This window comes from Musca autumnalis, unplaced genomic scaffold (genome assembly GCF_047663935.1).
Source record: "Musca autumnalis isolate F117 unplaced genomic scaffold, ASM4766393v1 scaffold_4, whole genome shotgun sequence".
Taxonomy (NCBI): Eukaryota; Metazoa; Arthropoda; class Insecta; order Diptera; family Muscidae; genus Musca; species Musca autumnalis.
In genome coordinates, this window is record NW_027411977.1 from 140,148,812 (window position 1) to 140,173,679 (window position 24,868).

Sequence of the window (24,868 nt, forward strand, 5' to 3'; positions counted from 1 at the left end):
TCACTCTGATGTTCGGGTAGCAGAGTGGAATTTCCGAGACATCATCACTGCTGCAGCCGCTCGCCATATACCTGCCAATCAAATGAGGAGACGGGGTTAGCGAATGAGCGTGATGGGCTTCGCCGTAAGAACCCTAGTTACCCCAGAGTCGGAGAATTGACAATGAAAGTTAATAGGTTATTCACTGAACGCAAGCGGAAAAAGTGGCTAGAGCATCTGAAGTGCTGCAATATTGGAACCGGTTCTAACAAATTGTGGACAGCGGTTAAGACGTTATCGAACCCTGGATCGGACATCTGTCATGTTTAACGGCGTGACTATGGCAGCTCTTAAGAGGTGTGCGGGCTATAGTTGCCAACAATTTATCGAACACCACCAAAGCTACCGGGCGAAGGGAAGTGTTTCACGTCGTTTGTGATCTCTTCCAGCCGCGGAGAAACCACTCCAATTTACGATGGTTAATATTATCCGAGGCGCAAAATCATCCAAAGCGCTTGGACCTGACTGAATTTCTATGGTGATGCTAAAACAGCTGGATGGCCCGGGAGTCGAATATTTAAGCAAGGTCCTCAACTTATAGCTAGCCACCTTAATAGTTCCCAAAACCTTGAAGATGGGCAAGGTGGTCCCGCTGCTGAAACCTGGCAAGAATGCCAGTAAAGGCGAAGATACTTGAGGCATTACTACCACAACAGCTCTGCACGCCATTTCTACACATATTAGCCGATGACTCAATCAGAACAAACCGTACCACAGAACAGTGATGGTAGCATTGGATCTGACCAAAGCCATGCTAAGCTGTTCGAGGATGTCGAGAATACTACCTTCCGGCCTTGTTTGAAGCGATGGGTCACCAACTATTTGTGTGGTAGCCAGTCATACGTGGAATTCGGAAACAAGAAGTCCAAACCCCATAGAGGGAAACAGACAGCTTCCCAAGAGGGTGTGATATATCCACACCCTCCCGACGGCATTTAGTTTATTACATACGCTGATGATTGTATGCTCATGGCGTCAGGTCCAAACGTTGATAGCATTTGTGTCAGGAATATGAATATATCCGCCAAGTCAACAGCCGCACTGTTCACCACATGGCGAGGGTAAATGCAGCTCCCACTTAATGTGCAGGTCGATGGTTCAATAATTCCGGCACATGGAGGGCGTAAATGCAGCTCCCACTTAATGTGCAGGTCGATGGTTCAATAATTCCGACCACAAACTAACATAGTTGAGAAACAGGACCAAGGTCCTAAAGTTCCTAGCCGGCAGCACTTGGAGTGCAGATGAAGAAACCTTGTTAATGACATACAACGTGATGGGTCGGTCTGTGGTAAGCTATGCGGCGCCAGTGTGGTTTGCCAACGTAAGTGATACGCAATGGAGAAAACTTGCAAACCTGCTAGAATGCAGCTCTGAGAACAGCAAAAGGGTGTCCCATCATGTCTGCAGTGGACCATTTACATGAAGAGTCTATGATTTTGCCGGTGCGTCAGTGCAACAGGATGCTATCGATGCAAACCTGCCAGAATGCAGCTCTGAGAACAGCAACAGGGTGTCTCCTCATGTCTTCAGTGGACCATTTACATGAAGTGTCTAAGATCTTGCCGGTGCGTCGGCATAACAGGATGTCATCGATGCAGTATTTGATTGGGTTGTTATAGGCAAAACCATCCAAACCACCATCTAATAAATAGGTCCTTGCCGCCCAGGCAAGTCAGGAAGGGTCTTCGTGATCTGGAGAGGAAGGTCCAGAGATACAAAAGAGAACAAGCTTATCGGGCAGGTTTGAGAGATATTCACACTGATGCAATCGCTGAGGCTTTAGGAGCCTATCGTGTGAATGCTGTGCTCGAAGATCACCCACCATCCGTGGCAGCCGAGGAACAGCTGCCAAAGCAAACGAGAGTTGTGTTGGCCCAACTAAGATCTTCACAACGCAGAACATCTGCCCAGTTTGCGGCACATGTCCTCATAATACCCTGCACCTTTTCAACTGTCCAACCCAACACATCTAACTCCACACTCACTTTAGACTAATCCTATCTAGGTGGCGTCCAATCTGAACATGGAGATAGATGTAGAGCCGAATCATTCATTTAGAAGCTGATACACACTCGACCACCATGGCAGAGAGAAATGGGTGAAGCCCACAGTAAAGAGTCTTACAGGAGCATATACACAGAGAGGAACTTTTGCTGTAGGTTTCAGATGTGCTGACATCGATACCAAAAAATGTACGGTAAAGTTCTGCCAGTAATTTATTGCACATCCAACCAACCAACCAACAGAGCAAAACGAGGGGTCCTACGATTAACCCGAAATCTAATTAGACATGATCCTGTATTATTTTCAAAAGAAAAAAATCAGCACTGTCATCACAAGTTGTTGAAAATGATGGGCCCAATTGTAAATAATAATTCCACAAAAAAAGGTCCGATCTCCCCCCTACCAATACTATTCAAGGTTTTGGCTGAATAATGGTTTAATCTCTACGTGTAGCACAACATTAGCATGGAATCAAAAAGACTCAGAGCACCACTACAGCCTTCAGACGGAATTGCAAACGCCTTAAACCATACAACACCTAATTTTCCTAACCCTCCAGACAGTGTATAACTAGTGACTTACGCATATGACTCCACTATTATGGCCACTGGAGTATGCATAAATGAACTGAAGGGAAAAATCAATGCCTATCTCATCAGCCTGAATACGTTTTTGAACGAAAGAAACTTGCAGCTACCAGCGCCAAAATCCACATAACGGACAAAAAAGGTAAGGAGGAATTGGATATCAAGGTTAGAGAGGTCGCTATGAAGTCCATTCATATCCAAAACTTCAAAGACTTGACAATTCTTTCACTTAAAACGATAGTGTTAATAGTACAGCCGAACTACTCTATAACGTTTCACAAAACATAATAGTGTATTCCCACTCAAAATAGTCTATTTATTACGAATTTTCTCTATAAAGTAGTAATTCTTTCTCCACAGCAGCTACTTTATACAAAAGTCCGACTGTAATAGCTTTACATAAAATTTGATATTGGCGACATCTTTATATGTTGCAAAACATTAAACATTACATTTGGAATGTTATTACACATTTACCAACATTCTTATTATGCCTACAAGTATGCTACGGTTAATATTGTGAATAAAACTAAAATCCAAGCACATTTTCACCTACACATCATCGACAACAACCTTAAATATACAAGATTTATGCAATTTGTCTCTTAGTCACCACTTTTTCCACAAAATTATTACCACTGTTATTAACCACACACCAAAACTCACCTTTAAACATGTTTCATTTGTATTATTCAACACACTTGTGGCGCCCTCTATTTCACATCTTGCCTCTTTGCATGTGTCCAAAAGATTTGTGTCCATAATATAATTGTAATTTGTTTGTATGGCTGCCCACAAATCATCTTTGCCCGAACCAATGCCCAAGGTGGCAGCACTACTATGCAATGAAGACGAACTGTGGCCACTTCCCCATGAATAGCGATGATGTTTGTAGTTGTTGCTGTTACCATGCTTGTTACTGGCTCTTTGCATTTGTCCCAATTGATTTGTTAAATTTCGATCACTGTTTTTCTAAAATGAGAGCAAGATAAAATTAAAATGTAATTAATATTGACTAAATAAGGTTGATGAAACTAAATTAATAATAAATCATATTCATTTCCATGGGTATGGGATGTTTTTAATTCAAACATAAAATTATTCAAAAAAACCTATAAACATTAAAATGACTGACACAGGATGTACAGTACAGCACAATGTACAGTGGCAGGCAAAAATACCCAGCAAAAAGTTTGCATCCGCGGATGCTGTTGAATCACTGCAAGTGTACAGTACATTTGCCGTTGGAGTACATCTTTTCCTATGAATTCACTTATGAATTTTACAAGAGAGCGCGCAGCTAGGATGCACTCTATTTTGCTTCCACAGCACACAGCTAGGATGCACTCCGTTTTCGATCCAAATCACAGCTTTTTATGTAGTCGTTTGGATTGAATTTAAAGGCACTCTTCGGATTGTGTTTTTAATCAATCTAAAGATGCAGTAAAAATGGAAGCTATTGCGAAATATCCCAGAATAAATAAAATGCATTTATTATTTGTGTAAAACAAGAATACAAAGAACTTTATTATATAAACATAAATTAAAAAAATTGCCTTTAAATTCAATCACAATTGAGTGTACTTCATCCGTTCTCCATTTAATCCAAGCGCAACTGATTTTGCTTCGTCATCCTAAAGGGTTTTTATGTTGCCTTCCCATCACCAGTTCAGCTATCGGCATGCACTCCAACTCCACTCCATTAAAAATTTCCGTCTCCTAAATTACCACAAATATAGTCGCAACTTTTGTTTGTATTTTTTTTTGTTTTATAACAAATTCTTCTAAATATATTCACACTTGTTTCTCTTTTGAAGAAATTATGTCGGCAGCGACGGGTAGGGATCAACCAACAGTTTTTGTTTTCTAGGGATCTCTAAAGCAACTGCTTATAAAATGTATCGAACGGAGTGCATTTTACATAACTCTGTTGGACTACATCGAAAGATGTTGTGAAATCATAACTCCAATTGCACAACTTGCAATTTTTTTGCTGGGATAGTATTGCCAATACAAGATGTTTCTGCACTAAAAACTTGTTGTTTTTAAATTTGAAAACAACAAATATGAGATTAAGCGAGCTTACTTAAAAAAAATAAGTAAACACAAATCTCAAAAAAACAAAAAACAAGGGAACTGATAGGATCCTATGGCGAGCATCGAAACCATAATCTTCCCTGCCCTACCCCATGGCGAAGGAAAAAATTGTATAAAATGTTCGCTGGTGCTCAATGAGAGAATAGGAAATAGTATCTCAAAATATACAGCTGTGTTCAAAATAATAGGAGTGCTCATTTACACCAAGGGAATGGTCGAATAAACATGGTTAAACTTACCCATTTTGGTTTATTTTGAATTTATTTAATATTATTGACATACCAACAGTTAATTGATCAGCAGAAATGTGGCAATCTGTTTTAAATTATTTACTGTTTACACCAACATTATAAATTGACTTTAAATTTGTTGTTCAAAAAAATAGGAGTGCGGAAGAAAAAGGACAATAAAAATATTTTTAGTTGAGTTTAAGATCAAAATTGTCTATATTTTAGTTGACAGTAGTGAATTCAATATATTTTATAAGATTTGATGGCTGTTTGAAAACAAAAGTCCTTTGGAGGTAGCCTAAAAACTGGTGATTGTCCTTGCAGCGATTTCTTCCATAAATTGAGCACTTATTGGGTAACTCAATGGATTTTGTAGGCAGAGCTTTAGTGATTAGAGTTTTTTGATGCTCTGGCTGTTATCTCGAACAATATATAATGAGCGGTATCCCGGAAATTCGTGTATTTTGATCCTTGAGCCAAGTTAAAGCCTGTTTCCATTAACTCTTTATGTAAGGATCGGTTAAAAGAGCGTATCTATAAGGCATTAATTTCTCGATCAAGTGATGTTCTGAGGTCCTTAGCATCTTAACTGTACACAGAATTCATTACATGGTTCATTTTTGAACAATTGGATGATTGGCACATATGAGACATTTTTCAAAACGCTTTGTTGAGAAGGAAACTTTAAAGACAAACTTTTGAAGTTGGCCTAAGATTATTTTTATTAGGTTTTGCATCGTATAATAAACAGTTATCTAATGAAACTAACCTAAATGAAGTATTTTTGAGTGAAAACCGTAAGTTTATATTGAAAAATATATTACGGCGTATACCAACCATAGTGCAATCCCAGCCGGCCTATCACTAAGTGGTTCAAAGTACATTTCAACCGTTCACGTTTTAAATATTTTTTGAATAGAAGCGAAATTGATTACATACACAAGGTTAGCATCCTAAGGACTTCCAAATTTTATTTGGTTGGGGAACAAATTCCTTATAGATACGCTTTTTTTGGCCGATCCTTACCTTAAGGGCTAATGTAAACTGTCTTAAACTTGGCTCAAGGATCAAAATACACAAATTTATGGGATACCAATCATTATATATTGTTAGAGATAACATCCATAGCATCAAACAAATCTACTCGTTAAAGCTTTTGTCTACAAAATCCATTGGGTTGCCCATTAAGTGCTTATGGAAAAAATTTCTGCAAGGACAATCGCCTGTTTTCTGGCTAACTCCAAAGGACTTTTGTTTTCAAACAGCAATCAAATCTCATAAAATCTATTGGATTTACTACTGTTAACTAAAATATTGACAATTTTGATCCTAAACTCAACGAAAACTACTTTTATCGTCCTTTTTCTTCCACACTCCTATTTTTTTGAACAAAAATGTTAAACACGATTTATAATGTTGGTGTAAACAGTAAATAATTTAAAACAGATTGCCACATTTCTGCTGATCAATTAACAGTTGGGATGTCAACAATGTTAAACAAATTCAAACTAAACCAAATTGGGTAAGTTTAACCATATTTTTTGACAATTTTCTTTTTTTGTATGGGCGCTCCTATTATTTTGAACGCAACTGTAAGTATATGGTCCCAATTTTATTTATCTTAGTGGAGTAACCCCCTACTTGTCACTTTTGAATAGCCAACAATTTTCATTGGCTTATTTAGAAGTACGAGTACTAAGAAGCAAAAATATGTGGTAAAAATTTAAAGTCGATCGGAACAAAATTGACGGAGATATGAGCTTTGGAAGGGAAAAATTCATTGCGTTTTGTATGTGACATAGAAACTTTTGAACACGCAAGAAGTGGAGAAAAAGCGCTAAAAAGCGACACTTGCCTGTTCATCGTCTGCCTCCACAAAGTAGCATAGAATTTGCCTATTTGTTTTTTTTTTTATTTTTTTTTTTACTTTCGTTGGCTCTTCGCACAATTTGTTTATTTTTTACTTTCGTTGGCTCTCCGCACAAAATAACGTAGAACTTTTCTATTTACATTAATTAATAACATAGAATATTTCTGTTTTGGTTCTTCTCCCTCTTTCTGTCTCTCCTTGCGACATATGTACATACGCACACAGCAACACAGTGACCGGTTCTGAGAGGACACCGAGTGGATGGCGAAGTGTGGGGCAGAGGGAGGGAGAATTTAACCACCGCAAAAGAAGAAGTTGAAGGGTTTTTGATTTATTCGTTTTTTGATCGCATAAAGTGTGCCAACGCGCGAGCCAACGATTTTTGTGCGCCATCAAATATCAAACTAAATATTGATTAATTTAAGTCAGTTAATTATTGAATATTATTACTTCCCTGTCATAGACATTATAACAAGATAAACTGAAGTATTCCTGTGTCATTAATACCAACCGGAATTGGTTGTTTTAAGTTAATTGTACTAAATAAACAAACAAGAAAAAACTAAAGTTGTTGTCATCAGCCGGTGTTTTTGTGTCTTGTTGGAAAGGGGGTTGTGCTTTAAACCAACGGCAGCTTGTGTTGTCCCAATAATTCGGTGCTGCCTCCCCGTCTCCCGTTGTCTCACAGGGGGAATCCATTGGTGCGTGCTTAAGCGACTTAACCAGCATATTACACCGAGGCCGAAGGTGCAGGTGGACTTGGCTGTCCAGGGAAGGAGTATCCGTGGTGGTCAGCCTTGGTAAGTTGGGTGATTGGCCCAAACAACTTTAAATGCGTTTTTCTCGAAATATCATTTTGGAAGTTGAAAGAATTTTTATTTTTTATTTTGACCGATTAATTAAAAATTACATTTTTTTTATTTGTTTAAGTTAGAATTGATTATTTGATTTAAATTGGCCCTATGAATTGCATAGGTATATTCGTTAAAATCTCCTCATTACCATATATTACATTCCTGTAATAGTATGAGAGATTTCAACGAATATTCTCTTGACAACCGCGCTTTTGTAGCATCTGTGCAGATGTCAACATAAACATAAAATATAACAAAACACATAAACAACAAAAAGAATCGACCTCTTGAATCACAAGCAACAATACCCGCACTTTATTGTAAACATCCCTGCAAAAAATGGAAGTTGTGCAATTGGAGTTATGATTTCACAGCCTCTTTCGATGTAGTCCAACAGAGTTATGAAAAATGCACTCCGTTCGATACATTTTATTAGCAGTTGCTTTAGAGACCCCTACAAAAAAACAGTTCAGCGTTAGCATTTTTTCTAAAAAAAAAAAAAAAACAAAACTAAAAAAGACTGTTTATATTTCTAAGAATTTTTTATCAAATAAAGAAATACAAGGTAAACGCGAACATTTTTTGCGGTAATCACGAGACGGAAATTCTTAAAGGAGTGAAGTTGGAGTCCATGTCGAAAGCTGTACTAGTGATGGGAGGGCAACATAAAAACCCTTTGGATGATGAAGCAAATTCAGTTGGGGTTGTATAAAATGCAGAGTAGGAGGAAGTAGATTCAGTTGTGATTAAATTTAATGACGAATTTTTATAATTTGTACTGATGTAATAGTTCTTAACAATATTGTTTTAAACAAATAAAAGATGAATTTTATTTACTCTGGGATATTTCGCAATAGCTTGCATTTTTACTGCATCTTTAGATCAGCTATGTGCACCCAGACAAATGTAACCACTAAATTATGTTTGCATGAGTAGCAGTAAAACCCGAACAACAGCAACAATGCGTCAACAAACGAAAGCACACGAAGTTGTTTATGCGCTGCGTGTGCTTCTGTTCGTTTCCCATAAGCACCTAACTATAGGCGCTGCAAATAACGGTTTTAGATTGATTAGAATTAAAATCCGAAGAGTGCCTGTAAATCCAATCCAAAACAAAAGCTGTGATTTGGATCGAAAACGGAGTGCATCCTAGCTGTGCGCTCTCTTGTAGAATTCATAAGTGAATTCATAGAAAAAGATATACTCCAACGGCACTTGTGCTGTACACTCGTAGTGAGTTAACTGCATCCGCGGATGTAAACTTTTTGCTGGGTATAATTAATCCCAGCAAAAAAAGTTTGGAAGTAGTGCAATGTAGAGTTTTGATTTCACAACATCCTTTGATGATGTCCACACGGAGTTATGAAAAATGCACTCCATTTCATACATTTTAGAAGCACTCGCTTAAAGATCCCTACAGGCACAAGGAAATTTGTTGATCCCTACAAGAAATGTTGCAGTCTTTTTTTTTTCAAATAAAGAAAAGAGTGTCTAAAATTCTAAGAATTTGTTTAAACAATAAAGAAATGCAAACTAAAGTTACGAACATTGTGGTAATTCACGAGACGGAAATTAGTTTTGGAGTGAAGTTGGAGTTAATTTCGAAACCTGAGCTGGAGTGAGAGGACAATATGTATATATAAACCCTTTGGATGATGAAGCAATATTAATTGCGATGGCATAAAATGGAGAGCAGAGTAAGTAAACTCAGATACGATTAAATTTAACGGAGCATTTGTATAATTTGTGTTAATGTAATAAAGTTCTTAATATTTTTGTTTACACAAATAATAAATGCATTTTATTTATTCTGGGATATTTTGCCATGGATTGCATTTTTATAGCATCTTTAGACTGCATTTAAATTCAATTTTGGATCGAAAATGGACTGCATCCCAGCTGTGTGCTGTGGAAGCGATATGGGCTGCATCCTAACTGCGCGCTCTCATGTAAAATTCATAAGTGAATTCATAGGAAAAAATGTACTCCAACGGCAAATTTACTGTACACTTGTACTGATTAAAACTTTTTGGTGGGATTAAATCAAAATCTCGCTAAACCCTTATATGTTGTAAAATTAGCTTTGCCAACTCTAAAGAAAAATTTTATCTACCTAATATACAGTACAAATCGAAATTGTTTTCTAGTTAAGACAACAACCGATTAATAGTAAGTGGTAGAATTGCCAGATTGAAATGTAAGTACTGGTAATGCAAGAAAATTCATGGGATGTTTTTTCTGGCAATGACTTTTTGATGGGATGATTATTTAATTCAACGAAGCCCAAAAATTAAATACTTTGATATTTTTTAATTGAAGTTAATTTTAATACTGATTTGATGATATAAAGGAATGATCGATTTTTCTCCGAATGTATCTCATTTTTTATGTGATTAGCACTTCTTTCTGTAGTCTTGATTCCGCAATTGGAACAACCATCTTCCAAAAATTCTATTACAAAATTGTATTGAATGCCTCCCAATAGCATTAATTTGTCTCCCCCATAATGTCAGCTTTTATGATATAATATCAAAAATTAACCTGTGCCACCCAAACGATTGTAATCAATACCTGGAAAATTAGTTAAAAACAACCAAACAACCCACATGAGACGTGTTCGATTAAAAATCATAATCGTCGCCATTACAACAACAACAAAGAAAATCCCTCCTCTAACAAATTTTTCTTTAAGATAGCGGTATATTGTATCTAACGATTAAATGGCTCTTAATGAAACATGCTGTAAGGCAGCCAGCAACAATAGCAACAAAACATTATCGATTACAAATTTAAAACACTGCAATCAATGTACGAGTATCTGCTGGCAGCATGCTTGCCATCGCCATCATCATCTCCTCATCACTGCTGTCAACATTGTTTTTGTTGTTGGTTGTCTATTATGGGGCTGCAGCGTTGATGTTGTCGCCAACCGGCCTCTCATCGCGTCACCATACTTTGGCATGATGATGATCTCAATGCATTTTTACTTGTTCAAGATCATAAATGCGCGTTGCGCTTGTCACACTTGTTTTCCGGAAAAGAAAGACAAGGTAATCTTATGGGGGGCGTGTAGTATGGGGGAGGTAGGGTGAGTATTAGACGTAAAAGGGACAGTGGTTTGAAATCGATTGGAAGACAATAAACTCTAAATGTTCTAAATGTATTGTCGACAACATGCAGGCATTTGTTGACAAAACCGTGCATTTACGTATGAATTGCCAAGAAATGGTGTCAAGGGGTGTGTGGTCTGTACCCTAAAATTTTATAAAGGGCAAAATTTTAAAAAATTCAAAAACAGTAAATTCTTGCTGGTCATGTGGAACATAAGATATGACCAAATGTGAAACTCAAAACATTCTGTAAGCTAAACATTGATCCCCGAAGCTAATAGAAGACTCCAGCAAAAAAAAACTTATTAAAAATACCATTTCTAACCCATTATTTTAACAAGGACATGTCGCCAAAAATTTTTATTTATTTTGTTGGCTCCTAAAATAAGTAGTCAGCCATTTCTAGCAACATGTCCTTTGTTAAAATAATGAGTTAGTAGGGACGTTTGTAATCAGTTTTTTTTGCGGAGACGTATTCCATTTCCGTTCACTGTGACAACTACGATGCTCGCTTATATTAAAATGTGACGAATTAGATGCAGACCTGAGATATCAAAAACATCTGTGTGCGTGTGTGCGCAAATGTTTGGAAAAATTATGCTAGAGAGAGAAGATTAGATGTGCATGGTCGGTTGAAGGAAAAACAGCAGCAGCCGCAAGCATGTGTAAAATAAAATAGACAAGATTTTATTGACGAGTTTAGCAAGTTATCGGACACTGCAAACTGGATGTGATTGTAACAAACGTTCCTTAAAGCTGTTGGCGCAAAATTTCTGACTTAAGACAGTTTTCAATCTGCTGAGCTGAGCTGTTTACCGGTATTGAACGCCTATCAATGAATGATTCTTGTTTTGTTGTTGCTTATTATGTGTGAGATAGCAGTTGTGATCGGCTATAACGACAATGTAACTTGGCCAATGGCCATATGTAAGGAAGGAATCCTTCAGAATCAACATTTAATGCCAATGTTGTTGTATACGAATGCAGCTGAAGCATAGTTGACTTTTCGCATGGCATGTGGACTGGTTTGGTTTTTTTCTTTTTGTTTTCGATTCAATAAAAGGTAACTGGTTCTCCAAACAAAAATAACAACAACAGACACAAGTGTTTGATGTTGTTGGTGTTACTTCTAGTATAGCTTGGTGTCAGTTTGGTATTTGCCCCGGAAAAAAGCTATCTTTGTGCCTATTTTTCTATTACAACACCAATTACGATTTATGATGAGCACCATTAGCAATGCTCCCCTACAGTGAGTGTTGCCAGTGCCCGGTCTGACTGTGCAGAGAAACTCGTTATGTTTCTGGGGTTTTTGTTAGCTCATTGCCAACTTAACAAATGTTTGTTTACTAATAAAAGAAATAGATTTTCGAATTATTTGATGGCTGCAAATAGTTTTCCTTTGATGTTATATAATAACTATATCATTTTGGAAGATTGTGGCAGATACAATTATTAGACTAATTACTAGGATTAGGATGAGGTCTCCGCTCATCTGCAAAGCAAAAATTCCCAATTTCCTTAGAAGAATTTTGAGAGCTCAAAGTCAAAACGATTTTCAGCAATTTACGTCACTGTTGGTAGAACCCATTATGTGTAAAACAAGATCGTTCCGTTGAGAAACGGCCACCAGGAACCAGATGGCCTCGGAGAAATCTTCTTCGACCACCTCAACAATTATGTGTTTGTGTTCGTATTTTTCTCACTACGGGAGCGGCAATATATTCCACAATCCATGCTTCGAGCTCGTTTGGTACGTGTTAGACTAGAAAATAACCCCGAGCGTTGGATCTGTTTCGTTTACCAGATCCGCATCCACCATATGTCAACATCGGTGAGATGTTATGGATGTAGGGAATGGGTGATCTGACCTTAACCGCATCCAGCACTAGTGCGATATTGATATCTGCTACTCCAGAACATCTCCCAGCGTATTTCCAAATACTGCGGTGTCTGCAACAACAACAAACGCAGCATCTTACACCACATGTTGTAGTTCAGCGCCCCGGAAATGCGAAATTGTAGACTTTATAATTCGGAGAAACGTCACCTGTAGCTTGCAACGTTGTGATGGCTATAATGTTTTGCGGTACAGACTTATCTCGCTTGAGTTTGACTCTTTCGTTATCTGCCTGATATTAGTTCGTTTTTGGAAGGCAATAAACGTCTGGTGCTACACGACTTCAATGCAAATGATGAGCTTTGACATTCCATCCTAGGCAATGACTAGGCTCCACATCTTGCACGGTGAACGAAGACACTAATACGAGGTTAAGAGGAGATTGCCACAGCTCACTTGGCTCAGACCACCACCCTGTCATCGTCAACATCGCCGTACTTTTCTGAACCATCGAATGCTGATTGACTTGAGTTCACTAATTCCTATTCTCTCAGATCCTCAGGATCGAGATCATCAAGGTCCTCAGGTCGTTGGTCGGCAGCCCTTAGGGTGCAGGCAAAGAAACCGTATTGACCTTTTTAAAAGCAACAGGATAGCCTGTGGTAAGCTATGCACCGCCAGTGTGGAATGCTACGCAGCACCAGAATGCCACCCAGAGGACTGCAACAGTATGCCTTCTAATGGCACCAGTCGACCAATGAGGAGACGTAGATTTTACTGGTGCATCAGCCCAACAATTTGTGTCGGTGCAGTACCTGCTTGGGTGTTATCGTCGTGAGTATCCCTGGCACAATCTAGTCGACAGGTTTCCTTCAGCCAGGCACGTCAGGAGAGATCCTAATGATCTAGAGCAATGATAAACACGAAGAGCTGTGATGAATCGCGCGAAATCGTAAAAACGAGTGCGCATCTTGTTCATCTATGATTTAGAGAGAGAGAGAGTGAGGTCCGAAGGTACAAACGAGAACACCTATATCAAGCCTGCAAGCTTGGATAGCATTTAAACTGTGAATGTCGTACTCGGAAACTACCATATTTAATCGCAGCAAAAGAACGCCAGCAGCTAAGACAAACACGAGTGGTTTTAGCCCAATTACGATCCGGAATATGCAGCCGAATTTTAGAATATAGACACAGGAACTAGAACCAGATAATTAAAAAATATACGAACGAACATCTTTGCGTTGCTGCAACAACCTCACGAAAAAATTAAAAAATAACTTGGCAACACCTACGCCTTTGTCTTGTCGCCGTTTACTTCGAGTCCCACTTTAGCAGATTCTCTTACGACTTCTCTAAATGCATCAGATAATTATTTTACTGATCGACCCATGATGACGTAGGCTAGGTCACACGAAGGGCTCCATGTATGAAGCCTCTTTTGAGTAATTGTAATCCTACAAAGCTGAATGAGCTTAGTGGGAATACTAAATTCACAAATGGTTTGGAATACCTTTGACCGACAGCATATGACTGTGATAGGCTGCTTTATAATCGACAAAAATATGTAACATTTCTATCGGCATCTCTTGGGTCTTTTCCAGGATTTGCCGCAAAGTATCTGGTCAATGGTAGATTTGCCAGGTCTAAAGCCGGATTGGTATAGTCCAATTATTTCGTTACCATAGGCTTAAATTATTCAAAAAAAAAAAATATGCCTGATACTATCTTACGAGGGCGGCACGATAACTTTCTGGCCTAGGCAACCCTGCGTGTTGGAAGTGGATCCTCCTATAACCCTATGAGAAACTGCTTTAATGAATTCAATCGTGGCCGACACTCACTAAAAAACGAAGGTCGTCAAAAAACGGCTGTTGTGCCAGAAAAGCCGTGTGTGAGCGGATAATGCAAGATCGTCATGTTATATACCGCGAGATAGATACATCCTTCGGCATTTCTTCCACCAACTAACATTTGATATTGCATGAACACCTGGACGCAAAAATGGGGTTTTCTCATTAGATCCAGCATAATTTGACAATCGCTCGAAAAAGGCTCTTGTCGATTGCTTGGCGGGGCTTCAAATGACGTTTATAAGATCGCCACAGATGGCGAATCTTGGTTCTATGCGTATGAGCCCGAAACAAAACAGCAATAAACCGTGGTAGATCTTCGAAGATGGGCAAAATTCAACAAAAGTTGTTCATGGAAGAAGCAAATGGTCGCCTGTTTCTTCGGATAAACTGACCATTTGACAACTATACGGTTAATTCTGAGTCATACATTACAATTTGTTTGCCTGAAGTTTCCTGAGAAATTCGAAAAACGAACAAGAGAAGACGAATAATTGTGCACCATGACAATTCCAGCTCTCATACATCGATTCGAACCAGCGCCTTATTGACCGGCCAAACAGGGTCATCCGCCGTACAGTCCTGACTTGGCACCCAATGATTTCATTTGTTTCCCGCACATTAAGAAAAAAAACTTGGTCAACAATTTTCGTCGCCAGAAGATGCTGTTGAACCTTTAAAAACATAGTTTCGAGGTGCCTCAATCGGTTTGGAAACATTTATTCAACAATTGGTTTGAGCGAATGAAAAAGTGTATAAATCATGCCCGAACTATACGGATACGCGTTCTTACTGTCAAATGGTGGAAACTAGCTGATGCATACACCTTAACAGGGTGTCACCTCCCGTCTTGAAAAGTTCGTCTGTGAAATTATCATCTCCTGCGGCCTTATTATTCTTCAGTCGATCTTCACCTTATCTTTCAATATAATCATCTGGGATTGGCACGATTTTCGCCAACTTCGATAGTATTGGATACCAACTGTTTGGCAAATTCCTCTTTCCATATCGTAAGCACACTATCTGTATCTATTACCAGATTGCTATGATTGTCTCTACAGGAGGATGGCAACACAAATGAAAACACTGCGCAATTAAGAACACAAGGCGTTGCCTACAAAAAAATACAATGTATTTATAAACACACAGCATTATCAAAATGTAATGCACTGCTGCGTTTAGAAACCACAATTCCAGTATAGGCTTTGAAAATATAAATTGCAGTGAAGTAACCATTTGTATGACAATACTAAGTTACAAAAACAACTCCCACGCTTATGAGTGGAGAAAACTTTTTAAGAAACTTACTTTTAATATTTTCATTTTCAATTTTCATTCAACGAAAAAAAAAAAACATAGAAAACCCTGCCGTATCACATCGCCATCTCTTGTGAGTACAGTAATTGACTGAAATTAACACTTAATAAACAATCGAACTATCACACTGACAATTCAAACAAATGGGTTGTAGGCATGTAATAATAACCAATCTCAGTGTCGCATTTAATCGTCGTATGTGCCGGCGACAATGCCCCTTCGTTGCCTGTAACAAAAATTCACTCTCTAATGAATCCTAATGGGACTACTGACAATGACGCCGACGACGATATGGTAGTGCCTGCCTGCCTGTAACATAACGATTATGCAATGCAATCAATTGTCACCCAAAAGCATTAAAAAGTCAAGCAATTTTTACTTCATTTTTTGTCAGCGTTTTTTTTTATTTTCATGAAACGTTTGTTTCTTTCAATTTCCCACACATGCTGGCTGGCAGGCAGCAAACAGCATTGGGAGCGCGTTACCGGGTATTTTTGTTTTTCTGTTACAGAAGCATGAATTTCTGTATGAATTGGAAGGAAAACCTGAAAACATATCAAATCATTGAGAAAACGAATGAAAAAAAAACAGGAATTATCATTGGAAAATTAATGCGGGGAGACTATCAGAGAAGAAGTAGGAGATGTTAAACAATATTGGCGCTAGTCTTCAGAATGGCGGTGGGGAGAGAATGAAAGAGCTTGCTGCTGCTGCTTTTAGTCCGGCTTAACGTTTTATTGTTGTTTCTCTTATTTCTCCTGTCTACTTTGTTTATGATCTGTTGCTTTGAAGTTTTGTCTTTGCTACAAAACATCCATAAATTAATCGAGCTGTAACATTAAAAATAAGTTTGTAAGCGGCATTGGCTTTGTTAGTGATGAGGAAAGTTTGCATTTGGGTGTGATATTCGGGTTTTTATACCCTCCACTATAGTATGGAGGGGTACATTGAGTTTGTTTTACCGTTCTTGATCAGCATAAAATTTTGAGTCGATTTAGCGATGTCTGTCTGGGCTATATCGGCCCACGTCTTGAAATAGGGTTCCCGGATTTTGGGCGTTATGTCCGCTGCGCTTTGCGGACATAACTCCCAAAATTCGTCGTCCGTGAAGCAAAGCGGACATAACACCCAAAAAAATCGAGGACATAACCCCAACGATTTTTTTTAATTTCAAAATTATTTCCTTGCTTAATTTTGAAATTTATAGTTATAAAATTTTTTGTAAATTTTAGAGTAGAAGTTAGAATATAAGCGGAGTTATGCATTTGAGAAGGCCTAAGTGCAAACCAATGCCGAAGTATCCACAAAATCCTCCTGATTTCATAAAATTCGGAGAAGTTTTACGGTATTTCTTAAATTGTAAAAATATTTGTTAAGAAAATCGGGCGAATTTTTTCAAAAATACTTAAGCCTGTGGTGCTTTTTGATTTTCAGAAAGTATTTTAATATTTTTACAAAATCGTTTTATCTTCTTAAATTGTGAAAATATTTTTGTAAAAAATCGGGTGGTTTTTTTTTCAAAAATATTTTTGCAGACTTAGGCGGACATATCTTCCAAAATCGTTTTGGCACCTTGATATAGCCCCCATTTAACGGCACAACCTGATTTCAGGTATGTTGGGGAACTCAGCTACATTTTTGGCCGAACTATTTGTAGTGTGACATTTCAGGTTCTCAGTGGTCACAAAATGTCTCCACCAAAAATTGTCTACATATGCCCATGTTTTGATATAACTTCCATATAACGGTTTCTCCCGATTTTTAGGAGTTTAGCTAAATTTGTTGACCGAACTCACTGTAATTTAACATTTGATGTTCTCAATGGTCACGAAACTTCTCCACCAAAAATCGTTAACATAGGTCCATGTTTTGGTATAGCTCCCAAATAACGGTACCGCCCGATTTAAGGTATTTTGAGGCTTTTAGCTACATTTTCCGCCCAAATTGGTTCCAATTTAGCATTTAGTGGTCAAAAAAACTTGTTCATCAAAAATGTTGGAGATAGGTCCACGTTTTGGTATAGGCCCCATATAACGGTACCACACGATTTAAAGTATTTTGAGGCCTTTAGCTACCTTTTTTGACAGAATTAGCTGAAATTTGACATCTGAGGTACCCAATGACCAAAAAACTTCTCCACTAAAAATTTCCAAAATAGGTCCACGTTTAAGTATAGCCCCCATATAACGGTAACTCCCGATTTAAGGTATTTTTTGAAATTTTTTCAAGAAAATTACACATTCCCGTAATCAGCGCAACAATATCTACCCCTGGAAAAAAATGCAAAAAAATCGGAGAGTTTTTACTAAACTAGAGTTAAGCCGCTGAAATTTGACAGTTGATATTTCCAATAACCACAAAACCATGTTTGGGCATGGGGGGCATGCGGAACCTCCCGTTTTGAGGTATTTTGGGCACGGTACCCCCGATTTTCGGTATTTTGAGGATTTTAGCTACAATTTTTAACCGACTAGGTGTAATTTGACACTTGAGGTTTTCAGCGGTGACGAAACTTCTCCACCGAAAATTGTCAACATAGGTCGATATTGTGGTATAGCCATTATATGACCGTACCTCTCAATTTTCGGTATTTTGAGGATTTTAGCTACAATTTGGGTTGGCTTCAATTTGAGATTCCCAGTGGTCACAAAACTATTCCACCAAAAATTGTTAACATAGGTCCATGTTTTGGTATATCTCTAATATAACGGTACCGCCCCATTTCAGATATTTTGAGGTATTTAGCAAAATTTATCGACCGAAATAATTGCAATTTAACATTTCCGGTTTCACGTTGTCACAAAACTTGTCCACCGAAAATTGTAAACATAGGTCCATGTTTTAGTATAGCTCGCATATACCGGTACCTCCCGATTTTTAGGTGTTTTGAGGAGTTTAGCTACATTTGTTGACCAAACTTTCTGTAATTTGACATTTGATGTTTCCATTGATCACAAATTTTTCTCCACCAAAAATTGTCAACATAGGTCCACACGTTGATATAGCTCAAATATAGTGTTCCCATGTAAGTCCACAATATAATGGGGCCTATATAAATATATCGGCCGATTGAAGACATTTTTACAGTGTTTTATTTAACTTGCCTTGGTGTGTGATTAGTTCAAATCTGGTAACTCATTTTTAACACAGTTGCAGTTTACCAATCGAACTAAAACGTTGCACACTTTTCAGATGTGAATGACAATACATGAATATGAAATCAAAACCAATATTGGTCAATTTTTACACTGTTTTACAGTGTTTTATCTAATTTGCTTTTCAAATCTGGTAACTCATTTTTAACATAGTTGCAGTTGACCAATCGAACTTAAAATTTGCACACTTTTTAGATTTGGATGACAATACATGAATATGAAATCGAAACTAATATTGGTCCATTCTTACAGTGTTTTTACGGTGTCTAACTTGACCCCCTTTTCAAATCTGGTAACTGATTTTTAACACGGTTGCAGTTGACCAATCGAACTAAAACTTTGCACACATTTCAGATTTAGATGACAATACATGAATATGAAACCAAAACCAATATGGGTCCATTGTTTCCTATAGCCCCCATATAACGGTACCACCCGATTTCCGGTATTTTGTTTTTCAAATCTGGTAACTCATTTTTCACGCAGTTGCAGTTGACCAATCGTACTTAAACTTTGCACACTTTTCAGATTTGGATGACAATACATGAATATGAAATCAAAACTAATATTAGTCCATTCTTACAGTGTTTTCACGGTGTCTAACTTGACCCCCTTTTAAAATCTGGTAACTGATTTTTAGCACGGTTGCAGTTGACCAATCGAACTAAAACTTTGCACATTTTTCAGATTTAGATGACAATACATGAATATGAAACCGATACCGAAAACAATATGGGTCCATTTTTTCCTATAGGCCCCATATAACGGTACCACCCGACTTCTGGTATTTTGGGGATTTTGTCTTCATTTTTAACCCGAATTTGCTGTAACTTGGCATTTGGAGTTCTCAATAGTCCAGCAACTTCCCCACTAAAAAATGTGGGTCAAGGTTTAATATAGCTTCCATATAACGGTACCACCCAATTTCAAGCATTTTAATCTACATTCTCTGCTCAAATGGACTGTAATTCGGCATTTGGGGTTCTCAGTGGTCAAAAAAATGTATTTACTAAAAAGTTACAAATAAGAAATAATTTAAAAAAAATTAAGTTTCAGTGTTTTATTTAGAAATGCACTTAAAACTAAAAAATAATTTGTCACTTAGCCTCAATAAATATATTCTTTCTCATGATAGAATCTCTCAAATAAAACGCTTGCCGTTTAATTTTGCCACCATTCATAACTTAAATGCAAGCGTTTTATTTGAGAGATTCTATCATGAGAAAGAATATATTTATTGAGGCTAAGTGACAAATTATTTTTTAGTTTTAAGTGCATTTCTAAATAAAACACTGAAACTTAATTTTTTTAAATTATTTTTTTTTTTAAATAAATTTGTTTATTTAATTCAGGTATTTGGGGTATCCGTGGTCATAGAATAGCTTCACATACTAGGGAACCCAAGTTGACTTTCGATTAGTCGAATCTTTGGTGTGAAAAGTGTAAAAATCGATGTCGAGGGAAAATCGAATAATCCACTTTTAATGGTCGACTTTCCTACCCACGATTTTTATATGACATGTTTTGAAATGACACCCTCTATTGACAGGAATGAGTCCGTCAATCCAAAAGACTCCTAACATTGTAGGTAGGAAGAAAATGTCCACACGATTTCGTGCTTTCTCCTTAAAAACAGGTCGACTTCGATTTTTAGACTTTTTAAGCCAAAAAGTCGACTTATTTATTCAATCGAAGGTCGACCTACTTATCCGAATTTGGCTTTATTTTCTGAAGTGGTAACGACTATGTTCGACAACGTGTTCGCACTCTGTGACAAGAAGAAAGTCCCATGTCATGATGTGTTCTTTGATATGAAGTTAGTTCCCCTGGCCCCTTTCTAGGATGTGTGTAAAAATATTTTTTTCTTATAAAATTTCTTCAACCCTAATTTCTTTAATTCCAAATAAACCGAATACCTGCAATACCCTAATCTGTAATACCCATCTTGTAAGATGGCCAACTACACATACAAGAGTTTTTAAGTTCCAAGAGTTTTATTTCCCTCTCTCTCTCAAATTTTATTTATAAACTTCATTGAAGTTGCTGGCTTAGTTATTCATTCATGTGCTCATAATCAACATCATATATTCTGCAAAGTTTTTTGTTGTTGTTATTGTGTTTTCTTCATATTACTTAACGTCTAGGAGGACGTTTTCCCCTTTATGCATGCAGTTTAATTTATGTACTGTTCGAGACAATATTTCGCACAGGCACCCCTCCTCCACCACCCCTTAAAGTTAGTTGATTAAGTTTAGACTCTAAACTTTAGAGTTATGGCAAATGGATATGCGATTGTCTGGAGTGCACCACTACCAAACAACTTTAATATAAATACGATGGATATTGTTTGCCACCTTTCATATCCCGCATACCTCCCTCCCCAGGCATTGTTTGTGCAACATAGTTACGAATAAATAAATCATTAATACGCAGCATTCATTTAACCGCACTTAATATTGTTGTTTGTTTTATTTGTTTTGTTAACGTCGTCCGCCGACTATAAATAAACAACAAAAAACGGCCAGCGAAACTATGAAAACCCGGCAACTACCACTGACTAACTAACAATAACAATCACTAGCTAGCGTTTGTTAACTATTATGCATTATTTTATTAATTTTTCATTGAGATTTTTATTACGAGGTGGGTTATGACAGGTGCAGTGTCCTTGGAATAGGGAATCTGCCCAGAATCTTCAACACACCTATAGAACGATATGAGGCAGTTTTCATTCACAAAAGCAAGGCAAGTTACACAGTGCCAAAATATAATCGTCCGATAAGCCCATAGAAATTCAGGTAAGGTATGAAGCGGTGATCGCATTCAGAAGACTCAAGGCTATGGATTCGATCCACTCGAAAGAGATCACGGAACAAAGATAAGGTTATAACAGGTGATTCGATAGACCGGAATGCTTCTCGGAAACTGTTATTATATAAATGGGTTGCTTATAGGAGGAGAAGGGCACTGGGACTTAATATTGAGGAATTGGAAACAAAAATCTTCCTCCGACCGCCGGATAATAACATGATCCTTTAGGCGGATGTTCAAGCGATCACAGAGTGTCTAAACTGGTTTTATGTCCATATGAACGAACATGCGGCGACTTTTCATCAATCCTCTTCTCAATCTAACCTAACCATTTAACCCTGAGAACTGCAACATTCATCCCGTATGTAAGCGTAGTCGTACGCTTTACGTCCACTACCAGCTTGGGTGTCAGTTGGGAGGATCTTCATAAACGATAGATAGGTCGAACGTTACAACAGAGAACCTCTAGATCATTGATGAACAAAATTAACAATCACCCTTACGTTTTCATTCGATTCACCATACAAATGCTCTCACCGTTGCTCCAGATCAGCATCAGGCGAACAAACAAACAAACAAAAAACAATGGGAGCATGCGTTATTCTTATTGTGAGAATGCTTTGTTTATTAACGGGTAAAGTTGTGTGCATCTTATGGATATACGAACTTTCACTAAAATAACACCCAAAAACCCTAAAATAAACCTTCGACTGACGTAGGTTTGGATGCCTTGGCACCTTCAGTCTTCAATTCTACAATTGCATCAACCCCACTATCGCCAGCAGCTCAAGCTCTGGTGCTACAGAGAAACGGACTGTAGACAAGGGCGGGGACGCCATTTCAGTACTGGACCATATTAATGACAGTCTAAACAGAGAGAAAGAACATGAGGAGTATCTACCTCAAATTTATTGAGCAAAATGTCCCCCTAACTCTCAAGAAGGTAAGGTTGCTGAACTGACTTGTTCCACTGGGCATGCCAGTTCAGTGTCGCACGGACGTGCCCTGGAGGAGGAAAGTGGCAAGAGCTAATCATCCATCAGTAAGACCGCATACCTTTAAAAAGGCCAAAGCCAAAGGAACAATGGACTAAAAAGCATACCGAAGGGCAGTCACAAACTGCAATCGGTATGTAAACAGAGATCCAAACACTATCAGCCTAAGGATATATCAGTCGATAAGATCTAACCTCAAATTCGTGAGAGCAAAAGGAACCCTTAAGGAGGTGACAGTGGGAGAAACCCCTTGTTCGGAAAAGGACACACATTCGTCCAATGCGCCTACATCGCAGTCTTCACAAAAAGCCGAGAATCCTCCGGTAAGGTTCCACTTGACTCCTCATCTGCTTCAACTCCAAAACCCTGCAAAAGGGTTATGGAAGTGAGTCAGCTGATGACTCAAGAGCAAACGTGATTATGCGGACCAATGATGGGTCTATGGCAGCGTCAATTGCGTCAGTCCAAAACACAATTTGTGATTGTGAAGAGAATGAGGTCGTCCGAGGAACAGCCTCCTATCATGAAGAAACTGACGCTGTCACTGTCGGTCCATTACGTACGCCTCGGTGACAAGGAAGCTTAGTGAGAAGATCAATGCTGGAGAGGCAAATATCTCTTAACATTTTTCGAAACCTTGTAAGTCTGCGAAGGCGTACCGAAAACAAAAATCTTCCTGCGACTGCCAGATCATAACAAATAATTCAGGCGGAAGTCCGAGAGAATAGGAAGATAGTTGGACAAACAGTTACGGTGCAGGACAGATGCCTACGAATCCGAACCCGTCGTCATCAAGCGATCGTTAGTAAATCTCTCACACAGTTGTGGGTGCCTTGGCGTCTGTGGTCGAAGGTAAGGGCAAATACAAGAAGAAGGATACTGAGGAACTAACGGGAAACTCATGCTCGAGCCAGCCTTCAGATACAGGTAGCAATTTATATCTGAATCCGATAGCAATTGCAAATCAAATATAACCGTAATGGCAACGAAAAAAGGAGGAGGTCCACAAGATGGTAGATGAAGTGAGCGAGAACATTGCAAAGCTGTTTGGGGCTCAACGACCCAAGTTAAGGAAGCATCAGGAAAATTAAAAGGCTATATCACAGGACTCCTCCCAAAGAGATCACGAATACTCCGTCCACTTCTTCGGAAGTGGCAAGAGGATCAGATCTCCCGAGGAGCACAACACTGCAAAGCCGACGAAGAAAAAAAGAGCTCGAAAGAGCTTCCGGCGAACAGCGTCAAGAACCACGCAACAAAGTGAGCTCGAACGTGAAGAAGGTGTGCCCGGCCGAAGAGAAAAGGGATGCGGAGACTGGTATGGAGCCGCCATATTACGACAAGATAGTCAAAAAACGCTACAGGGACGAACTCTACTATGAAATGATCCGACAAGCTACCCAACCATCCATTTTCCAGAGGTGTCAAAGTGGACATGATGGTGTTACAGTAGTACCTCCATGCGATTGCGGCAAACTCATGTTGGTGAGGAAAGACCAAATTTCTCAACTAACTAAGATATCCTTATTTGTCAGAGGTTGGGTCTACAAATTCGAGACGGAACGCATGCTAGTAGTCTTTGGTCGCCAAAACTACACTTTGGATGTGAAGAGATGGGAAGTCTTCCACAGGGAGGAGCAGGAGAACGGTACTTTCCTTGTGGTCGAAAGTGACCATCCCTCCATAGTCAGTCTGAACAGAGACTAGGGGCATGTCATGGTATGACAAATCAGCCAAAAAGCCCTTTTACTGGAAGACCACTGATCGAGGTCATCCAGATAAACCTCCATCGGAGCAAGAAGGCAACCATGGCCCTGATGAAGCAAATTGATATACATAGGTAAAATTCATATTGATTTAATCCAAGAACCTCGAACTATTCAGAAGAAGGTATATGGACTAAACCATATAATCAACCAATTGTTTTATGTAAATAAGGACCCCAAGGAGCACCTTCGTTAACAATTTACAAACAATCCTCGAAACTCCCTTAAATTACACTTAAGTCAAAAATGTTGAACTTTTGTGATGGAGGAATCCGAAATCTTCCTGGGTTTTTGAGAGCCGGCGGGGGTTTTAAGAGGTTTTGGTCCATTATCTTAGGAG

At 38.4% G+C, this 24,868-nt stretch overlaps 1 protein-coding gene across 14 annotated transcripts in view; it reads right to left on the reverse strand.

Moving 5' to 3' along the window:
- The window catches only part of klar (klarsicht), a 648,847-nt gene that overhangs the window by 354,351 nt on the left and 269,628 nt on the right, over positions 1 to 24,868 (reverse strand). For all 14 annotated transcript variants that reach the window (XM_073982967.1, XM_073982966.1, XM_073982965.1 and 11 more), the window contains one exon: positions 3,300 to 3,605. In XM_073982967.1, the coding sequence (XP_073839068.1) occupies positions 3,300 to 3,605 (306 nt within the window). The remainder of the gene's footprint in view (positions 1 to 3,299; positions 3,606 to 24,868) is intronic.